General features: G+C 51.3%; 1 protein-coding gene across 1 annotated transcript in view; it reads left to right on the forward strand.

Moving 5' to 3' along the window:
• The window catches only part of PDE10A (phosphodiesterase 10A), a 422,142-nt gene that overhangs the window by 363,177 nt on the left and 37,583 nt on the right, over positions 1-21,382 (forward strand). The window contains exons 7-12 of the mRNA XM_030886876.2: positions 1,673-1,813; positions 3,391-3,546; positions 5,464-5,514; positions 6,225-6,283; positions 9,458-9,509; positions 17,696-17,838. Of these exons, the coding sequence (XP_030742736.2) occupies positions 1,673-1,813; positions 3,391-3,546; positions 5,464-5,514; positions 6,225-6,283; positions 9,458-9,509; positions 17,696-17,838 (602 nt within the window). The remainder of the gene's footprint in view (positions 1-1,672; positions 1,814-3,390; positions 3,547-5,463; positions 5,515-6,224; positions 6,284-9,457; positions 9,510-17,695; positions 17,839-21,382) is intronic.

The following is a 21,382-nucleotide window of genomic DNA, read 5'->3' on the forward strand; positions in this document are numbered from 1 at the left end:
GAATCCCGCAGGGGCATGTCTGCCCTGTCCTGCAGAGTTGGCATCCACTGAATGGCAAGGAATTTGGAGTGTCACACACACACACACACACACACACACACACACACACACACAAATTAATTTCTCATATGTAGGGTTTTATTTTTATTTTATTTGGTCTAAGGTGTGTGTCTCCCATTTAAATATGTTAAGCTTAATCTTTAAAGAAAATAACAATAACCCCGTAACATACGTTTCATACCCATTGTACTTACTAGACAATACGGCAGAGGCATGGCCCTACTGCTGTCGATAGGCATGTGAGCAGAAATGGTCAGACTTTCGATTCTCCCTCCCAGAAGAAGCCTCCAGGAGACCAGGAGGAGCTGAAGGCCTGCTTCTTGCCCCTCCCACACCTTCCTTGGTATGAGAGTTGGCTTGAAGAAAGTCTTATTGCACTTTACAGAGGGTAAAATCCACTGCTTGTAGAAAATGAGTGGCCTAACCCCCTCATAGTCAATAACAAGTGACAGCTGGAAGCCCTTGTTCTGCCCCCCTCTCCCCCCCTACCGCTGACAGGGTGCTGTATCAATACGCTCCTCCCCCTCTGTGAGTGGGAAATGTTTGCAGTTTTGAACAGTTTCTGCCTTACCCAGGTTCTGGCTCTTGCAGGTTTTCACTGTGCTAGCAATGTGATTTTGTTCCAAAGGACTGTCTCATGTATACGGTGTCCATGGGTCCTCAGCCCTGAAGTCACAACACGATTCGAGGGCAAAGTGGAGGGCCGTCTTGGGAGCATTTACCTGAATCTTAAAGATTTTTCGAACAGGGTCAGCGATATTGAAATGAAGTGCCCCAAAAGCTTCTCTGGGGTTTGTAAGTCTTATTATTGAGAACATGGTTTGAAACGGCTATTCATTGCCTCACCAGATTTATTCCAAAACAGCTTCAGACTTTCCCCCTGGAACAAGCCTGAAAGGGGAGGGAACCCCCATACATGCCGCCTTTTTCTTTTTCCACCCCAAGAGGAACAGCACGTTTCCCCGAGAGGATTCTTAACCTGTCGTCATGTCAGGGCAGCCCGAGCGAGTCTGTAGTGAAGGTGGGGCCCCCGGGGGCTGGGTCTTGAACATGTTGGAGTGCTGGGTGCCTCTGAGTGGAGCGGCCCCTTGACTCGACAGAGGGAACAGCGCCTGGCCCTCCGCCATCATCACACGTGCTGTGTTTGAGCCCACGGTGCAGCCCCGGGATCACTCAGTCCATTTGTCGAGGGTCTTCCGCTTTCATTTTTTTTGCTGACCCTTCACCTCACCAAGCATGATGTCCTTCTCCAGGGACTGCTGTCTCCTTTGGGCATGTCCAGTTACAGTGTGCACACCTCTCCCCCCACCACCCCCATTTTATTTGCTTTCTCTGTCAGCAGACAGGAGGGTCCTTTAATGGGTTCTTCTGCACCCAGACTTTCCTTTCACACACAGACCTGCCCTTTGTGTGAGGGGGTGGGGGGCTCTTCTGGCTCAGACATCAGGTGTGGTCGTTGCATCGCGGGTCACCAAGCCCCTCCCCATGTTTGTGTGTTTCCTTCTGAGCAGCTCACAGGCTGCCTCCCCACCCCCACATCCAGATGTGTGTGTTCGTTCGCGGCTGGCCTGCGTGTGCCTGTGTGTGTAAAGCACGCTCTCTCTCTTCCCAGAGCCTCTGTGTGTTCACGCCGCCCGGAGTGAAGGAAGGGAAGCCGAGGCTCGTGCCCGCCGGGCCCATCTCGCAGGGAACCACGGTATCTGCGTATGTGGCCAAGTCCAGGAAAACCCTGCTGGTAGAGGACATCCTCGGGGTCAGCGGCTCTTTGACTCTTGACCTTTTCGCACACGTGCTTATGAAGAAAGGCTGACTTGTCATTCTCCCGTGGCAGCTTAAGCCATTGCTGCATCGAGATCCACAGATGGATGTCTGAGCAAATTCACTTTTATACCCAGCTCTCTTACACCCACTACAGTTTGGCTCAGGGGCTGCCAGTCTGTGCCAAGTAGACAGCCTATGTGTGCACAGCCATGTAAACGGATGATGATTGTCTAGGGCTATATATGTCAGGATATACACGGGTGACTTAGCTGTGACTGTGTGCCACCCCACCCCAGTCTGGGTGGTTGATATCAGAGGCCACGGGATTCCCTGAGTGTCAAAGGTGACCTGACAGGGCCTCACGAGCTGTGTGAGCTCTGATGCTGGAGTTGGGACCATCTGCCCTGCTCCCCACAGCCCTCTGGTGAGACTGGCCTGCCATCATGGTGGTGGGGGCCAAGACAGGAAGTGGAGATGGGCACAGGGTTTGGGAGCCTCCCTCTGACCAGCCCGCTCCTCAAGCCGAGCTCTGAGTCAGGGTGGGAGGGAACTGACAAAGGTTGTGGTTGGGCAGGGCTGTGACCCATGGGGCCCTGGTGGCACTGTGGGATTTGCCTCCCACTGCTATTCACAGGGGCCGTGGTTCAAAGCCACCAGCTGCTCCGTGGGAGAGAGATGAGGCCGTCAGCTTACATAGAGATGAAAACCCTGCGGGGTCAGAACTGACTTGAAGGCTGTGGGTTTCAGTGGGGTGGTCTTTCGTGGCACGTGAGGGCATCCTGAGGAAAGGTTGCTAAGTGAAGCAGATATCTTAAATGAATGGGTAGCAGTCAGCCATTTTCTCCAAAAATAAGTGCAAACTCAGAGTCATGATGCCTGAGTTTCCGCTTTGGTTCTGAGACTAATTAATCTGCATTATCTTGAAGAAGTCAGGAAACTACTGAAAAAGAAAGATGGAGGGGGGGCAGGGGGAGTTGCTAGGATAGATGCTTATAGTAGGTGCTGTGCTATAAAAGATTCCCTTTGAGGCAAAACAAAGCCCAGAAAACGTTCTGTTAATATGAGCACATTTTCAAAAGGCCGATAAATGCCAAGTAGAGGTGTTTGTCTTGTGCTTGATCCATCAAGAGCGCTAATCCGTTTCTAATAGCCTTCTACACCCGGCAGGATGGAACGGGATTGCTTTCCTGGGGCTTCATCTTCTCTGGCGGCCGTACCTCCAGTGATTGTGGCAACTTAGGGAATCTTTACACTGCCAGTCAACTGTCACTTATGAGAAATGGTGACTATGGGTGGTCTGAATACTTCCTGTGTGTGTGTGTGTGTGTCTATCAATCAAGAATAAAGAAACATCACAGGAGCCTTAGGTGCGATAAACAGGGTACCTTTGCTTAAAGATGGGCATTTCCTTGAGCAAACCTTAGGATGGCCACACCACTACTCGTACTTCATTAGGGAAGGATTGTTCTTTATTGATTCTGAGCGTTGGGCAGTGTCTGATGTAAATCAGAGTTTCAGCAAAACGAGCCTCACTTCTTTGACTGTCTGCGCACCCTTCTGTTTTCCTAGGACGAACGATTTCCCAGAGGTACTGGACTGGAGTCAGGGACTCGGATCCAGTCTGTTCTTTGCTTGCCAATCGTCACTGCGATTGGAGACTTGATCGGCATTCTGGAGCTGTATAGGCACTGGGGCAAGGATGCCTTCTGCCTCAGCCATCAGGAGGTGAGGGCCCCCGGAACGGCGCAGTGGCCTTTGCACTTGTGTGTGCTGTTCAGTCCGTCCAGGGTGCTGACTGCTGATGCTAAGTGAACCCACAATGGATGCTGAAGCCCACAGTTTGCCCATTGATGCTCGTCCCTGCGAATCATTTCACCACCTTTGCTTTGCAGTTGCAGAGAGGAGGTTGGATAAATTGGAAGGGTAATCCTTGTTGTTGTTGTTGTTTAGACATGTTATAATGTTTGGGGGACAATACGGCAGAGCACATCATGGCTGCTCTCCTCCCTCTTCCTCCCGGGCTCCCTGCTTCCACCCGTCCCCCTTCCTTCCTGCCCTTGCCAGCTCTGGTCAAACGTTGGCTCTGGTCAAACGCTGCTACTTTCCCTCTCCCGTGATGAATTTCTCAAAAAGCCACACCCCTCATGCGTGCGATGGTTCACTCTGTGGGCCTTTGTCTCTTGTTTGCCTGAAAGGTGATCCCGGGACGGGCTGCAGTTCCAGGTGTGAAGGATAATGTCTGAGGGGCATCATCTCCAGCATTCCTTTGGTCTCTCTTAGACCCTGCAGCCTGGCCTTTTTATGATTTTGCATTTTGTTCTGCAAATTTCTCCGACTCTGTCCAGGGCCTTTCTGCTATTGCGACCCTGCTCAGCATAGTGGTCGCAGGGCACCCTCCGGGTCTGCAGCCTCAGGGCAGTGGAGGCTGTGATCCGTGTGGCCCTTGGAGCCCTCTGGATTGTTTGTCTCCACGAGTGTGAGCTGTTCTTCTCTCTCCTTCGTTCTGGAGGGGCAGCAAGCACAGTTTAATGTGGAGGGTCACTCGCAAACCTTGAAGACCCCGGTCACTGCTCACCACAGCGGGATGTAGAGCACCGTCCTTGTGGACTGTGTTATGTAAGTTGGCACCAGTGTCCCCAAGACTGTGCGTGCAAGACACCCCACCCCCCAGGCCAGTGGCTCAGTTCCTCCTGGCATTTGCTTTTTCATACATTTTCCCACCCGTGGGTGTTCTGTGTGCACTCATGGATCTGTGTGCCACCCATCCACATGCGCAGGGCGGAAATACCCACTGCCAAACATAGCCGTACCTTGTATACTGTGGCGCCTACCCATGCTTTATACCTGGAGCTGAACACCCCCGACCCTCCCACCCCCCGCCCCCACACACGCACACCCCACCTCAGGATCACCTTTCAGCCATCACCTAGAGATTATGCCTGGTTCAGAGTTAACACCGCCCCCTTCCCTGCCACCCCGAGGTGGTTCCTTGACCGTTCACATCAGAACTGTGAGCCCCACGGCTTTCTGAAGCTGTCCATCTGTGTAGAAGCAGATGGGCCACATGGAACTGCTCCTTGCTGACCCACCAGACTTCCGACCAGCCTCCAAGTGTGTGCTCCATCGCTGCCGCCCTGGGGCTCCCGCCCTGCTTGTTAACTGACCCGGTGTCGCCATGGAAGGGGACGAGCTACCGATCTGAGTTCTTGTCAGTTCACATTTGTAAGGGGTTTTTTACTCTCTTAGAAGCAATCCATTTTCAAACGACCGTGAAAGGTTGCTTTCGGTGGTATTTTTATTAGGTGGGGGGGGGGGGAGGGGGAAAATGAGGAGCTGATACCAAGGGCTCAAGTAGAAAGCAAACGTTTTGGGGGGATCATCATTTTGCCTTAAGCAGTTGGGGTTCTTGTTGCTCTTTAAACAATCAAGTGATCCATCGCCTTTACACCGAGCAGGAAACAAGCGTCATCCTTGAGAAGTGGCAAAGGAGCCCTTGCCAACCCTCCTTGTTTCAGACTGAGCAGTGGCAGTGTCTCCAGGGTCAGGGCCAGAGGGAGTGCTTCCTGTGGGTGCACCTGTCCTGGGCAGCCTACCTGAGACCCCAGGCTGGGGCCACGCTCACTCCCTTGTTCTCTTTTTCAGGTCGCCACCGCAAACCTCGCCTGGGCTTCCGTAGCAATCCACCAGGTGCAGGTGCGTCCTCCTGCTGGTTCCCCAGGGCTTGAGCAGTGGGAAGAGTTGTTGGGGCAGCACGGGGAGCCGCAGGGAGGCGGGTGAGTGGCTGAAATGTTCATTTTCGGGCATTAAAGCCCCATGGACTTTGAGCGGCTGCTGACGCCCAGCATCCCTGCCGGCAGACCTCGGGCTCCCGCGACTGTCAATGTTGAGGGCATAGACTAGATTGTCTCCTCTCCCGGGGAGAGGCTGCTGGGGTTGAACTGCTGACCTTGCGGTTAGCATCCTGACACTCAGACCATTGTGCCACTAGGGATCCTTTGGCTAGTAAAGTATTTCATTACTTTCAAAAAATTATATGTATTCACATCTACCTATATACCCCTTGCCCCCTTGCATTAACACCACTGCAGTTTTTGGTAGTTTTACGTGTCCAACGCCACTCCACGGGTTCCAGCCCATGTAGTGGGTTATGTATGCATCAGCTGCGAATCCCAAGGTCAGTACAGTACTTGGAAGCCAGCAGCCACTCCTTAGGGGAAAGATGAGGCTTTCTACTCCCATAGAGAGCTTCAGTCTTGGGGTGGGGTTGTCACTGTGAGACGGCATCAACTCGATGGCAGTGAGTTTGGTGTTGGGGTTGAAGGTCGTTTAAAGATGTTTGGTTTGAGTCACTTCCTCACGGAGTTAACAGTCCTCCCCACTTCCCCCCACTCCCCTCACGCCAGGTGTGCAGAGGACTTGCCAAACAGACGGAGCTGAATGACTTTCTACTCGATGTATCAAAGTAAGTGCTCCTTTCTGGGATGTCGAGCCCGTGGGTCAGTGGTTCACGTTAAGTGCCGGCCCCAGAGGGAGTGGTCTCTGACTACCACAGACAGCGTCCAAAGGCGGGTCTTCACGGTTCAAGGGTAGCCTTGTACCCTTAGGGACCCCTTAGGGATTGTCGATCGCACTTTGCGTGTTGAGTGTCAATCCCATCACTAGATCCCATCACTGCGGACTGCTCAAGGTCAAGATGGCAGGTAGGATGGTCTCCGTGATGCTTGGATGTCCGTTTTCTAGATGGACATGGTCAGGACAGCACGCATGTCTGGTGCTCGCAGGAGGATGTTGATGGTAGTAGAGGGAGAGATGACCGCCTGTCTTGTCTTCAACAGGGTTCTCAGAGTTATTGTTGACAAACATCAGGGCATCAACACCTGTGATAAACAATTCTGCCCTTTTAATCTCTCCTCGCACAGTGGCTAGGTGATCCCAACCCGGATAATGCTCCATTTCCCCAAAGTTTGACCTAGAAAACGCTCTGAAGCTGCAGTTAGAGACTTCCCCCTCCAAGATCAGGCTCACGTTGCCTCTGTTTGCTACCCGGGGAATCTTCTGCATTGTTGAGCCAGTGGCTTACTAGCTCATATCCAACAGATGCCTGGTGTCTGGTGGTTTCAGGGCTATGGTCTCCAAGTTGACTGAAGGATGCTGGCCCAGCCCCAGCCCCCATGCCCTGTGTCCCCTCTCACCTCTCCCTAGGGCAGCACCTGGTGATCTCTCAACCAGGCAGAAGTCCTGTGAGCCCATGACTTGTGGCGTTTGCGGTTGCTCCTTCCCGTTTTGCTGAGCGTATGAAACAGACGATTAGAAGAGATGTGGGCTGAAAGGAACCCAAGTGTTGCTGATGGGGGACCTTTGCCCTGCTAACCTCGAGGTCGGCAGTTCAAACCCACCAGCTCTTCTGAGGGGGAAAGCTGAGGCCATCTGCTTCACAAAGATTTGCAATCTCGTCACCCTTTATCAGGTTGCCTGAGTTGGCCCATGGCTTGTGTTAGGGTATGGGATTGAAAAAAAAAAAAAATCCCAGTCTGTCTTTGATGTCATCTACGTCAGTATCCTCCGTGCGTTTAGTTTGTTTTTGGTTTAGTGTGAAGGTGGGGGACATTCAGGCTGTGTAAGACATGCAAAATTCATCAATAGCAGCTAACCTCATACACCTCACCAAAGAGAAGCAGTCCCAGGCAGCACACTAGGGGTGAGGTCATTACTTGACTAGTACAGACTGAGAACGAGGCCACACGTTTCCAAATGGCCCTTCACAGAAGAAACAAAAAGATGAGACTATAGATCCCTGGGCTTCTCCCCGAAGAGATTCAGATTCACTAGATTGCAAATGGACCTGCATTTTCCTGGGCCCCCAGGTGATTCCCAATGATCAGGAACTCCGGCTTTTAGTGCAAGAAGAGGCTCAAAACGGTTTGAATGATTTAAAAGCCGCACCGCAATTGGTGAAGGTGATCGTGCTTGAAGCATTTGTTACAAGTAAGGGTTGCTTCAGTCATTTCAGAACAAGGGCTCATTTGCATAACATTAAAGGAAGGCTTCAAAGATGGCTGCCCACCACTCTGCTTTGAACACCACTGTGGCTTCCCACAGCCCTCCTGCCTTACTCTAGTCTCCTGCATCTGGCTCTGGAGAGGATTCACCACACCTCCCCCGATCCTCCCAGCCCAGGGATCAAACCCTGATTTCCTGCTCCGGTTACCATATGCAATTGTAAAATCCTCGTCTTCTCCTCATTTGCTTCCTTGGCAGACATTGTCTGAAGCAGCCTTGGTGGGCTGTGGGTTAGGCATTGGCTGCTAACCTCAAGGTCAGTGGTTGAAGCCCACTGGCCTCCACTGTGTGAGAGAGGAGCTGTCTGTTCCCATAAAGGTCTGTTGTCTCTAAAACCCATATCGGGGTCCCCAAGGGTTGGGCTCCACTTGCCGGCAGTGGGTTTAGGGTAGGAGCTGTTTGAGAGTCAGACAGTTGTAGCCTATAACATACTCCATGGATGTGAACCCCCTGAAGATCCTCCCTAAACACAAGAGCCCCGTGCTGGGGCCATCTGTACTTTCCCCAGGAAGTCTGCCAATTGATGTGTCTGCTTGCTAGACTTAGATCTTCATAGACACCATAGAACCCAAACAACAAAACCATCTCATCACAGTGACCCCCTACAGGGTTTCTGAGACTGTAGATCTCTATGGGGCAGGCAGCCTCATCTTTCCCCTATGCAGTGGATGGTGGGTTCGAACCTCTAGACCTTAATAGTCAGCAGCCCAACACACCTAACCCACAGCTCCACCAGGGCTTCATAGACATGCTGCCGATAAGTTCTATGCCATTTATAAAATGGCAGTCCTCTCTTTTTGTGTGCAGTCATTAGATCTTATGTGGTTTGCTGCCTCTTCTAAAGCGTGCGGTGTTGTTTTCTCACCACTGTATCCTCAACACTGCAACATGTCCATGCCAACTTCCTCTGTGGCTTCAGCGACAATTTACTTATTGATCATATAGACGAGGCTTGGCAAATTCAGGCATTTTTGTTTCAGGTCAGCTATGAATGGAAACACTAGATACGGTCAATCTAATTTTAATCCTTTCATAGCTTTCGTGCAATGATACAAACCCTCTATATGTTGGTAGTTACCAATAGCAATGACGGTACAATAATTACTCTGAGTCATCTGGAATTGGAGCTGTTGTAGTGTGACTGATGATGAAGTTTCAGTTATCTCCTAGACAGAGTAGCAGCGAATGTTTTAACTAAAGGGCAACCACATCTCTCTATCACGTCTGTCTGTCTGTTAAGAGATGGGGCAGGAGGGCGAGAGACGGAGTGTGTAAGTGAGCAGTCCCCGGTGGTGCAGACAGGCTACTGACAAAAAGGTTGCAAGTTGGATTGCACCCAGAGGCCCCTGGAAACCACGATCTGAGTATCTCCATCAAAGATCCCAAAGAGCAGAGTTCGCTCTTGAGATGAGTGGGGGCTACATGCACGCGAGTTAACTCGATAGAACTTGGTGTGTGTGTGTGTGTGTGTGTGTGTGTGTAATTAAGATGTAAACAAACCCAGCAAATGCATTCAACGTCTCATATGCCTGATGACCTCAATGAGATCACTTACTTTGTTTCCCTCTTTCTCCAGGACATATTTTGATAACATAGTCGCAATAGATTCTCTACTTGAACACATAATGGTAGGTGGCCTCTTGTTTTGAAAATGGTTTTGTTTAACTGTGGGTCCGTGGTCTCCTTATATGGGATAACACGTTGACACTTACAAACTCGTTTATTCTGAAAATGTGGTTTCCTCCTGGCCTGGACTTGCCAACTAGACTTGTCATTTCTGTTCAATTTGGAGTGGGGATTTGAATAGAGGTATGTTTTCGCACCTCAGTCTGTACTTAGTAGATGAAAGATAGACTTTTTAAATTGCACTCAGCTTTTGGTTTGATTTTTTTTTTAATTCTCCAAAACAGCTTCTGCGTGTGGGTTGCATTAGGGATCTCCTACCCATTCTCCCTGATGTCCCAGCTTGTTCTACTTCGGCTTAGTCGTAATCATTCCTCTCTCCTCGATGGCTGGTTTGAGGCTGACGCCATCGAAGTCAGCAATTACCCCTCCACATGTCCTCCGTTGTTGCTTTAGTGGTCCGGCTGAGTGCACGGAAGAAGAAATGTCATTACTCACATTAATCAAAACCCAGCGCGTGTGCCCCAGGGATGGCCAGACTCTCTGGGTCCATTTGTGCTTGCTGTAAACATCAGTAAATATTCTCCCTCTCGTTCTCTCCACTCCTCTGGACCAGTCAACAAACAGCTGCCCTCTATAATATGAACTTTCCCCAGCTAAGATTGTGGGGGTAGGTGTTTCTGTGACCTCACGGTAGGCAGTGTCTCATGTGACATGTCCAGTGTTTTGCAGAGACAGGAGAAGTGTGCTCAAGAGATGACAGGGTCACGAGAGGCGCGAGTCTGGCAGTTGGTTCCCTGAGAACTGGTCATCTTGGTGGTTTTACTTGGACACAAGAGAGGCACCTGAACAAACAACCCTCTGCTTAAGATGACAGCATGTAGAGAACTTGCAAGGCAGAGAACGCCTTTGAGCAGAATGTAAAAGCAGAAAGATAAAATATGGACGGACAAAGAGCTTGTCCCAGGGCTACAAGGAACACCCAGGGACGAATGTTGGTGTTATGAATGTCTCTCGCTAGCAGCCCTTGTGAGGTGTGATTCACATTGCACACAGTCCATCCATTTGAAGTGTGTGCAGTCTGATGGTCTCTGGTTTATTCACCGAGAGCGGGACTTACCATCAGTCAATCGTAGAACATTTTGATGACCATAAAGACAAACCTTCCATTCTTCAGCTATCACCACCCACCCCCCCACCACCAGCACCCCTGCCCCTTCCGACCCGCCCCAGCCCCGATCCACCTGACCTGCTTAACGTCTCTGTTTCCTTACTCACGACCTGTCATAGAAAAGGAATCAAACCTTGTATTTTGTTGTTGTTTGTTCTTTGCACTTGGCTTATTTCACTTAGCATGAGCTAACTAGCTGCAAGGTCAGCAGTTCAAAACCACTAGCTGCTCCGTGAGTGCAAACACGGAGTTCTACCCTCTTAGAGAATAAGAGCCTCACCTGTGAGGTGGGGGAAGGAGGCAGTTCTACCCTGTGCTATAGGGTCTCTGTGAGTCGGCAGTGACTTTTGAATGAGTACCCAATTGCACGAATATACCATGTTTTGCTTATCCATTCAGCAGTTGATAAATGATTGCATTGTTTCTAGCGGCGGAAATGGTGCTGCTGTAAGCATTTGTGTGCGTTTTTACGTACACTGAATACCTCGCGTTAATCCTATGGGCACATAGGTGGGAGTAGGAGTACTAGTCATTCAGGCCCCCACGGCTGAGGTTTTGAAGAGACTTGAGCTGTTTTGCACAGGGCCTGCACCACTTCATATGCACAAGCCCACCCCCCAAAAAACAAACCAAACTCCCTGCTCACAGTGAGCTTGTAGGACGGAGTAGAACCGCCCCTGTGCGTTTCTGAGGCTGTAACTCTCACAGGAGTAGAAAGCCTCTACTTTCTCCAAAAGAGTGACTGCCCCAGCAGCCAGTAACTTTGTATCACTAGTGATTAGCCGCCTAGTGCTGCTATACACAGTACCGCCACTAGGTGGCTTCAAGCGGAATAAAAGTATTCTCTCAGGGTCTGGGCTTCTCAAACTCAACCCACTGAGCTCGAGTTCCTAGGACAGGGTGGAAGGGCCCCCCGGGTTTCCTAGACTTTAAATCTTGACAAGAGTAGACAGCCTTAACTGTTCCCCTCATAGAGGCTGGTAGATTGGAACCACAGACCATGCAATTAGAAGCTCAATGCACAACCTACTATGCCATGCCACCAGAGAAACCACCCCCCACTCCACCACCCCCCCACACACACACGGAGACACGGAGACACGGAGAGAGAAGGGCTGCTTCTAAGGAATTGGTTCCCATGACTGTAGGGGCAGCCAAGCCTACAGGCCATAAGCCAGATGACAGGCTGAAAACTCTGGAAGTGTTGAATCTGAAACCCAGATGTCTTGTGTGTGTGAAATCGGTGGCTAAGGGCCAAGCTGGAGATTCCCAAAGTTACAACACAGAGCTAGGACTCCAGCTCCTCTCTGAAACCACAGTCTTTCCTCCTAAGACCGAATTCTCTTTAGAGCCGACAGGTTAAATACACAGACTACTTTTATAGCAACACTAGTGTTTGACCAAACCAGGGTCACCGTAGCTTACCCAAGCAGACACATAAAGCCAGCTATCACAGCCCACTCCTTGTCAACTCGTGACACGTATATCTCCTCAGACCACAGTTAAAGAAATAAGGAAACCAAGTCACACTTCCCTCTGAACCAAGCTCACCGCCATTGAGTCAATGCTGACTAGCAACCCTGTAGGACAAGGAATGACTGTCCTTTTGCTCACTGCATATGACTACGCCATATTTTCCCTTTCCTCAGAAGCAAGCATTAAGTCCTTGTGTGATGTTCATTCTTGTTTGTGAGATCCTGCCACTTAAAATCCTCTGATTTGTCTTGCAGTCGATTTGGGCTCATGGTGACCATCTAGGACAGAGGAGACCATCCCCAGAGGGTTTCCAAGACAGGAGCATGTATTCCCCCAAGGAATAGGTGGTGGGTTTGGACCGCTGATCTTTCATTTTGTGGCCAAGTGCTGTAACCATGCTGCCACCAGGGCTGTACTTAAATACTCTGCTGTGAAGCCTAATATACATTATGGCGTATGGTTATGGAAGCAAACAAGAAGAAAGACTCATAACAAGTGGTCATGAACAACCTCTGTCTTCCACTGCCCATTCTGTATTTCCTTTGCGAGCCGAGAGCCCCTCAGCTGGGTGTGCTTCTGGGGCTGGTAGGGTGACCCCGACCTTCATTGTCAGAGGGGCTGAGCCATGAGCAGCCCTTGCCTGAGTTGTCGTTTTATGGAGGTATCAGTCAGTTGTCGTTTTATGGAGGTATCTGGAGTGTTACCTTGACCTTGGTCATAGGTCATGGAGCACAAGACCCCCTAGGGCGTCTCCTGCTCTTCTTTACCTCCGTTGTGTGATGGCAGCCCAGACTCCTCTCTGGAATCAGGATCAGTTGCACCAGCCAGAGTAGGAACTCCCTTCCTTGCAGGTTGACTCAGGGGGATGGGGAGTCAAACGTGTCTGGGTGGCAGTTTTCACTCCCCCTTCAATGAATCGTTGCTGTGTCTCCTGCTGGAAGCATCCCTTTGTTAGAACCCAACCCTATAGAATGGAGGAGGGGAGAGTTGTGGGGATGGTAAGCAAACAAGTGTTCCAGTGGCTCACCGAGTGTTAGTGAGTGGTGCCCTTCCCATCCCCAGCCCTTGACTCCTGCACTTGTGACTCCAGCCTATAGGAGGAGCAGAGCCTTATATTAGATACTGATTTAGAGCATTTACAACCTCCTGGATAACACTTCCCCAATCTAGCTGGCTCCATACTTTTTTTCTTCAAAAGGCCATTCCATTGTGCTATCAAACCAGCTGCTCTGAAAGGATGGTAGTGGGTATGGTAGGACACCTGTGAAGTCTGTGAATGTGAGCCTGTTGGTACACTCCATTTGCTGTGATGTGAGGCCCTTGATCTTAATTGATGTGGTGTCGGATACCCGTGACAGAGGATAAGTATTCTATAAATACCGAGGCATTGTGTGCAGGGAAGACCAATCTGTATCCAGGGTAAGTGTTGATCCCGCTAAGAAGAAAACGCTGCCCTTTCCTTGATTGAAGTGGTCCAATGCAGTCAACCTGCCATTCCGTTTGCCATCTCAATGCCCTGAGGAATGGTGCTGTTTCAGCATCCCATGCAGTGTTGGTCCCTGCTGCTGGCTGATTGGGCACCTAGCAGTGCCTATAGCCAGGTCAGCTGTGGTGAGCGGAAGTCCACATTGACAACCCCACACTTAATGTCCATCCTTGCCACCATGGCCACTTTGTTGATGCACCCATTGGACAAGGACCGGAGTGGCTGGGGAAAGAGGATGACTGGTTTCCACAGAGCATTTCGTCCTGTTATCCACTTGATGGTTAAATTCTCCCTCTGGTCAGGTGGTTCTTTGGAGAGCATTCACCTGGGACCCAAATATAGACGCAGACGTCAAGAAACTCATGGAACAATGAATTCTTCTTGGGGCTCCATTTTTAAAGCCCTCTTCTGGTTCCATTTTCACCCATTCATAGATGCTTGTTCACATCCCCTTTCTCCATATCCCTTTGTCACTATTTTCCAATCATGTTTCTTCCAAGTCCTTGACCACCTAGCCAAAGGATGACACAAAGCCCACGGATCAGTATCCGTCCAGGCCCCTGCCCTTTCTTCCTCCCAGCTAAGTGAATAGAGTGCTGCCCCCTGGGAGAATTTCCCTTCACCACTGCCCTTCAGAGAGGCCCCAGAAAGGGTCTGTAGTGCTGCCCAGTGTCCACTTGCAATGAACAGGTTTTTCTGCAAATTTGGCCCAAGTGTGTCTTTCTTTCCCAGTCAACTGATTGGGAAACACTGCTTGTGAGGCCATATGCACAGGGCTGGAAGAAAGTAGGGTGGCCAGGAGTGGGGACCCTGGGGCTTTGATGCACATCTTCAGGTAACTTAGTGCACTTCAGGCAGGTTCTGCCCTAAATGCACTCTCTTCTGCAGCTCTCCCGTCTGATGGTAGGGTGCCTGCTGTGCATGCCCCACGTCATGACCACACTCGTTTCACGATGAGCACCTCTGACCAGGTGATGCGGTGATGCCCCTTGCAGGATTCAGTACCAACTGAGGCCCAGGGACCACACAAAAGCTATTTATCAAAAAGAGGACCATTGCCACCAGGGGATGGCAGGGTTTTCTCCAAAATCCATTGTGTCTGTAGCGTCACAGGCTGTAAACTGCATCTCGATCTGCCACTGTCCACTCACCCAAGCTTGCACAACACAACAAGGTCTGGCATACATGTCTGCTAAAATATTTATTTGAAAAGGAGCATAAGCCTGGGCACCCCAGACGCAGATTTTACTTAAAAGTATGTAGTCGTTATTAATGCAGGGTGGTGATTATTGAATGATGCATGATCCCCTGTTTTTGTTTTATCAAAAAATAAAAAATAAAAAGCAGATGGATGAGTCTCCTGTACTTTCCCACAGCCAGTCCATCACACACTCTCTCTCTTACTTTCTGTGGTATCCCTGCCCTCCGGTATCTGCTCAGAGAGTTTAGCAAAGAGTCCTCAAGCTCTCTTGTAAAGGGTCAGATCAAAGATACACACACACACACACACACACACACACACACACACACACACACACACGCTTCATGGGCTGCACTCTGTTGTACCTACTCAGCTCTGCTGCTGTAGAGAGAAAGGAGCCATAGACGGGATGTAAATGAATGGGTGCGGCTTTTGGTGCATAACATTTTATTTACAGAAGCAAGCCGTGGGCCAGAAGGAGCCGTGGGTCAACCTTTGCAGACACTCCACCCCCCACCCCCACTGTAGGCCTGAGGAGTCTGGGGGTTGGGAGTGAGGAGACCTCAGTTAAGGAATCACTTGTGAATGAGATAGGGTGGTGATTCCAACCCACCAGCCACTCGGTGGAAGAAACACAGGATGGTCTGCTCCCCTAAAGGTGCACAGCCTTGGCAATGCCCTGGGACAGCTCTACTCTGCTCCAGTGGGTCAGTGTGAGTCAGAACTGGCTGGAGGGCAGGGAGCCGGGCTTGATTTGGGGCTTGATTTAGGCCTGTGCTTGGCATTTGGACTTGCGTGGGAGGGAGGAAAGCACTTCTGCAGTGGTGTTACTTGCAGTGAATGGAGGAGACATGCAAATGTGGATGTCTGAGTCAGGTGGAACCCACTTTGCTCTGCTCCTGGCACGGGGGTACAGTGGGCACTTGTGTTTGTTGAGAGAGAACAAGTGCTGTCTCGTAATAGCAGGAAGCAGGAGTTTACAGTAGAGATGAAGAAGGGTGCCTAACCCAACCTGGTTTATTTTCACTGTGTCTTTAAAGGAATATCAGGAGCCCTGGTGGTCTAGTGGTGACTTGTTGGGCTGGAAGACACAAGGTCGGCAGTTCTGATCCACCAGTGGCCCCATGGGAGAAGACAGGGCTTTCTACTGCTGTAAAGAGTGACAGTCTTGGGAGGCCACAGGGGAAGTTCTCTCCTGCCCTAGAGGGTCACTGGGAGTCATCATTGACTCGATGGGATGGTAGGGAGATGGCTAGGAGATGCAGGTTTCCTTCTGAACACAAGGTGACCCACCTTTCTCCTACATTATATCCTGGGTGGGGTCTTTTCCTCTGAGAACTTGTATTTTTATCCTCTCGGCCATAATTTCTAGTATCTGATCTGGATGGTCCAGCTTGCCAGAATTCTCTTTCCAGTGTCAGTGTGATGTGTGTGATATTACTGGAGTTGGAGACCACCAGCCGCTCCGGGGGAGAGAGACGAGGCTTTCTACTCCCACAGAGAGTGATCGTCTCTGCCTGTTCTATCGGTTGCTCTGTGAGGAGCCCGAATGCAGTCCGTGGCAGTGAGAGAGGGAGACTCGGTGCCACTCCTTCCAATGCTTGCTGTAATGCATCTCTGTGTGTCTGACAGGCAAGGAGATGTGACTGTAATTGCTTTGGAAGGTCCTGCATTCAAATTGATTTGCATAATGCTTGTGCCAGTTTCTTTTGATCACTGTAAGTCTTGGGCTGAGAGCATGTATCCTAACATGTTATTTATTCATTGTCATAGGACAACGTTCCATGTCCCCAAAGCTTAGTTCTCTAAGTCCTAAGATCTAACTATCGCTCACCGAGATACGAAGGTTCTATTTTATGAACGGATTCATTTGTAGTCTGTGTTAGGCTGGGTTGTCCAGAGAAGAATAAAACAAAAGAGGAAAAACCAGTGATACTAATACATGTATCAGAAAGAACGTGGCACCAAGGAGCGGTCTTTATTAAGACGGCGTCCCAGCCTAGTCCCGTGAAAGGCTGCGGGTCCCATGCCAGCCGGGCCCTCTTCAGACTCACGCAGCTGCAGGCCAAGGAGGCGGAAAGGTGAGTCCGGGAGCAGGTAGATCCCAGGCCGCGGGTGCGTGCCGAGTCACGTGGACCCAAGGTCGGTGGGAGCCTGGCAGGGAGCGGCAGCTCTCAGGGTCGGGTGGCCACCTGGGGCCACCCCGGGAGGCAGACCGAGTCCCAGAGAAGCTCCAGCGAGGAGGAAGGGGAAGTGGCAGAGGGCGAGGGACACTCCCAGTGTCGCGCCTGTCTAAAGGCCACACCCCCAGGAAGCAACTGCAGGCTGGGACTTGATTGACAGGTTGGGCTACGCCCCTAGACAGGCGGTGTCTAGTCGATATAGTACAGAGCCCTTGTGTGCATTTACATGTACATATGTTGAGTGGGCTGCTGTCCTTACAGGTTCCAGAGACAGTAGGTTTTTGCAGGAGTAGAAAGCCTCTTTCTCTCTCTCTCTGAGCGACTGGTGGTTTAGAAATGCTGCCTGTGCATAACTACGAAGGGCCCCGGATCCTTGTTAAGAAGACCAAAAACCAAAATCAAAGTCCATGCTAAGGTGTCGTTGCTCACTCGTTCGTGGCCACCCCGTAGGGCAGCCTCAACCGCCTCTGTGGGTTCCCGACGCTTTTGGGGAATAGAAAAGCCTCCCCTTCCTGCGGAGGAGCATCTGGTGGTTTTGAACTGCTCACCTGGCGTTTGGCGACTGCAGCCGCCTCCCAGCGCCCCTACGTTAGAGGATGGAGTAGCGGAAATGGGCCCTGACCCACCATCACGTGTCCCTGTGCCCTCTGACCCCGGTTCCCCTTTGCCCCCAGATATATGCAAAAAACCTGGTAGACGCGGACCGCTGCGCCCTGTTCCAGGTGGATCACAAGAACAAGGAGCTCTACTCAGACCTGTTTGACATCGGCGAGGAGAAGGAGGGGAAGCCCGTCTTTAAGAAGACCAAGGAGATAAGGTACCGGCACGAATAGGGAGCCGGAGGAGCGCTGTGCGTGCGGACATGCAGGTGTGCCGCTGCCCACGTGTCTGTGCCTGTCCACAGGGACGCCGACCGCATTGTCACACTGTGATATCATTCCCACCAGGACCCGCCTCCTGAAGGGAGTGCTTCCGGGAATGGCCTGGCAGGTGCAAGTGAAACCACGCCCCACGGAGCTTTAGCATCCCTCCTGGAAACGCCCTCTTCCGGAGGCGGTCCTTTTGGAAATCATGTTGGAAAAACTTACTAGTGCCTGCAGGTAGGTAAAGGGCGCCCTCCGCTGCAGGTGCAGGTGTGCCCAGGTCTAGGAACGTGGGAAGGTGTGCCAGGGTGTGCTGGGCCAACCCTGGCCCCTCCCCTGCCCCACCTGGGCTGGCCTCCCAGCCCTGGCCCGGTGGAAAGGGGCCCGGCTTATGTCAGGAGCTGCAGACAATGCCCTGTAGCTGGCCGGTCCTACTTGGCAGGCATCCAGAAACCGAGGACCACGTTCTTCTCTGACATGGCAGCAGTTGTCACCGAAAGGAGGGCGCGGTGGCCCCACTACATCACGCCCGGTCGGAACACCTGCCTGGAGCCCTGCCACAAAGCATTTAGGATTCAGGCATAACACTCAAAAGCTAAACTTAAAAAAATAAATAGATTTATCTTCTGGTGGCTTTACAGGGTTAACTCTGGGTAGCCAACCACAAGGTCCATGGATCAAACCCACCAGCTGCTCCTAGGTAGCAAGATGAGGCAGTCTGCCCCCTGCCACCTGAAGATGGACAGTCTTGGAAACCCTAAGGGGCATGCATGCCCACTCTGTCTGCAGGGTCGCTTCTCTGGCTTCCCTCTGCCCACGAGGCAGGGGTCAGACGTGCCTCCACCCCCACCCTTCTGTACCGACGACTTTGGCACCAACTGTTCCCCCACACCACTCTCCTTCTGAACTGGGTTTGAAAGTCTTTTGTAAGGGCCCACAGAGAACTCACAGACAGTATGCATGATCTTGAGGGTCCACTAGGGAAGTTCACAGGTTCCCACAAGTCAGGGTCAGCAATCAGGGTCAGCTGGCAGCCAGGCCTCTCTCTCTGGTCCATGGCCTCCCAGCCACTCGGTCCCTTGGCTTCAGCCTCCAGACACCAGGAAGCCAGCCTGCCTGCCTCTCCAATCCTGTGGTCTTGGGTCCAGCTGAGGAGAATGGTACCCCACACTCTTGGCACGGCTCCTCTGAGGCTCCGGGTCACTGTCTCTGGTTCCTGTGCTCTCAGCCTCAGACAGAGATTGGGAACCGTTCCGTGGCTCTGAGACACAGAGGAATGGCTTTACTGGAGGTGTGACTTGTGGCTCTTCATGGTCCTTGTCCCCGAGGCAACTAAGGATGCTCACAGAGGCGCACCCTGTGGTACATGTGAAGGTCTAGCCCACCTAATCCTGCCACACAGAGCCCCCTTCAGAGTGGGGTGGCAGCCCCAAGTCCCCAGTACCAAATCATCTTCATGAGGAACGATGGCTAAGAGCCGTGTGCATACCTACGTCTCAAGTTCCTCTCAAGTCCGGTCCCGTGCTTTAGCTCCTTGTGGAAAGTGCTCCCAGGTGCCTTATGGATTGCAGCCTTCCAGGAAGGTGCCATCTTGGCTCCTACAAGAACTGCCGTTTGTCGGGGGGCCATCAGTGGCATATGAGCCTGCGAGGCAGCAAACAGTGTGCGACTTAACGCGGGCCCCGCCCCCCCACACCCCCTCACCCCCACCCCCACCCCAGTCTGCTGCGAGGCACTCTCCCTTCCCCAGAGAGAGGGAGAGAGAGGGTCCATAGCATTCACCCACCCACCTCTGGCTGGCTGCAGAGCACCACCGGGGTTACGGTGGGGGCTTCCTTTTGGAGTTATGTCACTTGGGTAGGTTTTGGTTTTAGAGTTCGGTCAGCAGATTTGGGCATCGGTGCGTAGCCATTTCTGCTGCTGAAGGCACGTGCAGGGATTCCCTAGCACTTACGCAGGGTCCCATGTTGAAAGATGGTTGAGTCCTGTTTGTACACAACAAGGGGAGACGAGGTCAAGGCAACTGGCTTGAACGGACCCTACCATAGCTGGGCTTGAAGGGACCCTCCCATAGCTGGTGGGGAAGCCACTGGGTCTGTAGGTAGGTGTGCCTCTCCATGAGCCCTGGCGCTGTGAATCCAAGGTCCAGGCAGACGCCCGGAAAGGGGTTCTGTCCTGTCCGGGGGAAGCAGTCTGCTTGGTCCAGGGAGGGTCAGAGAAGCGCTAACCTTGGCTGTCAAGCTGTGTGAAGCCCATTCTGTGGTGCTTCCAGAACCGGATCACTCCCTGCTGTGTCTGCCCCTCTGTGCTCTTTCCCAGAGACCCCTGGTCCCAACGGCCATCATTTCCCATCATGTTAAAAAAAAAAAAAGCGATGTTCTCAGAATTGCCTTTGAAGGATGGAATGCAGTAGACCTGTGAGGTCACTTTCAGCATCAGTGCAGGTCTGGTGATGTCGTTACCCTGCAGACCATCCTTCTAAGGATGAGACTGTGTTTTGTGGCAGGGAAACATTAGTAAGAAGCAACACTGACCATCCACTGCAGAAAGTTAATGGCTGTGTTTGTTTGCTTGTTGTTGTATTATTCATTTTATTATGAACATTGAAATTCTTTTCGTCTCCCCCGCCCAAAACCATTTTATTGGGAGCTAATACAGGTTTCCTATCATTTCATAGTTTAATCACATCAAGCAGTATTATACAACTGCTACCACAATTAGCTTCCAAACATTCGTTTCCTTCTTGACATCAGCTCCCTGTTACCCCCTACCACCACTGTACATCCCGATAGCCCTCCCCAGTAACCCTTATTCCCTCATTCTACGTGCTGTCCCTATAGGTTCTTCAATCCTGGGTGTCATATACCGAAAAACAGAAAAAACACACCATAACAAAAATGCAAGAGCGTGCCCCCCCCCAATGACAACGCACCTGAGATCTGAGATGAACTCCAATCGAATATGAACAAAAAACCCAAACAAACAAAATACAAAAAGCATTGTGAACCAGATCAGGCCTAACGTGCATCAGACTTGGGGTCCACTGACAAGGTTGAAAGCGTTCACATTAGGTTTATTCTTTGATCTGCTGTAGTCATCTCTCCACTGCACTCTGATTGGTACCTACATGCCTAATGGCTGGATTTAGATTATGCTGAGATCTTGTGGATTTTAGAAGGACAGAATCCTGGTGGTTTCACATGGTGACGTTTTTATAGAGAACCTGCATCAAACCCCCAAATTCTGTGTCGCATCTCAAGGCTGATAGGTTGGTTCAGGTGGTGGCGGTGGGGCTGGACACTGAAGGTTTCTGTCACACCCTGAATGTGTTACCAGAGCTGTAGTGGCACTGTGGGCTAGGCATTGGTGGCTGGCCTCAAAGTTGGTGGTTCAAACCCATCAGCCACCCTACAGGAGAAAGATGAGGCTGACTGCTCTTATATGGATCTACAGCTTTGGAAACCCACAGGAGGCAGTTCTACACTGTCCTAGAGGGTT

Source organism: Echinops telfairi, unplaced genomic scaffold (assembly GCF_000313985.2).
Source record: "Echinops telfairi isolate 266 unplaced genomic scaffold, ASM31398v2 ScPeMD7_3533;HRSCAF=4204_0, whole genome shotgun sequence".
Taxonomy (NCBI): Eukaryota; Metazoa; Chordata; class Mammalia; order Afrosoricida; family Tenrecidae; genus Echinops; species Echinops telfairi.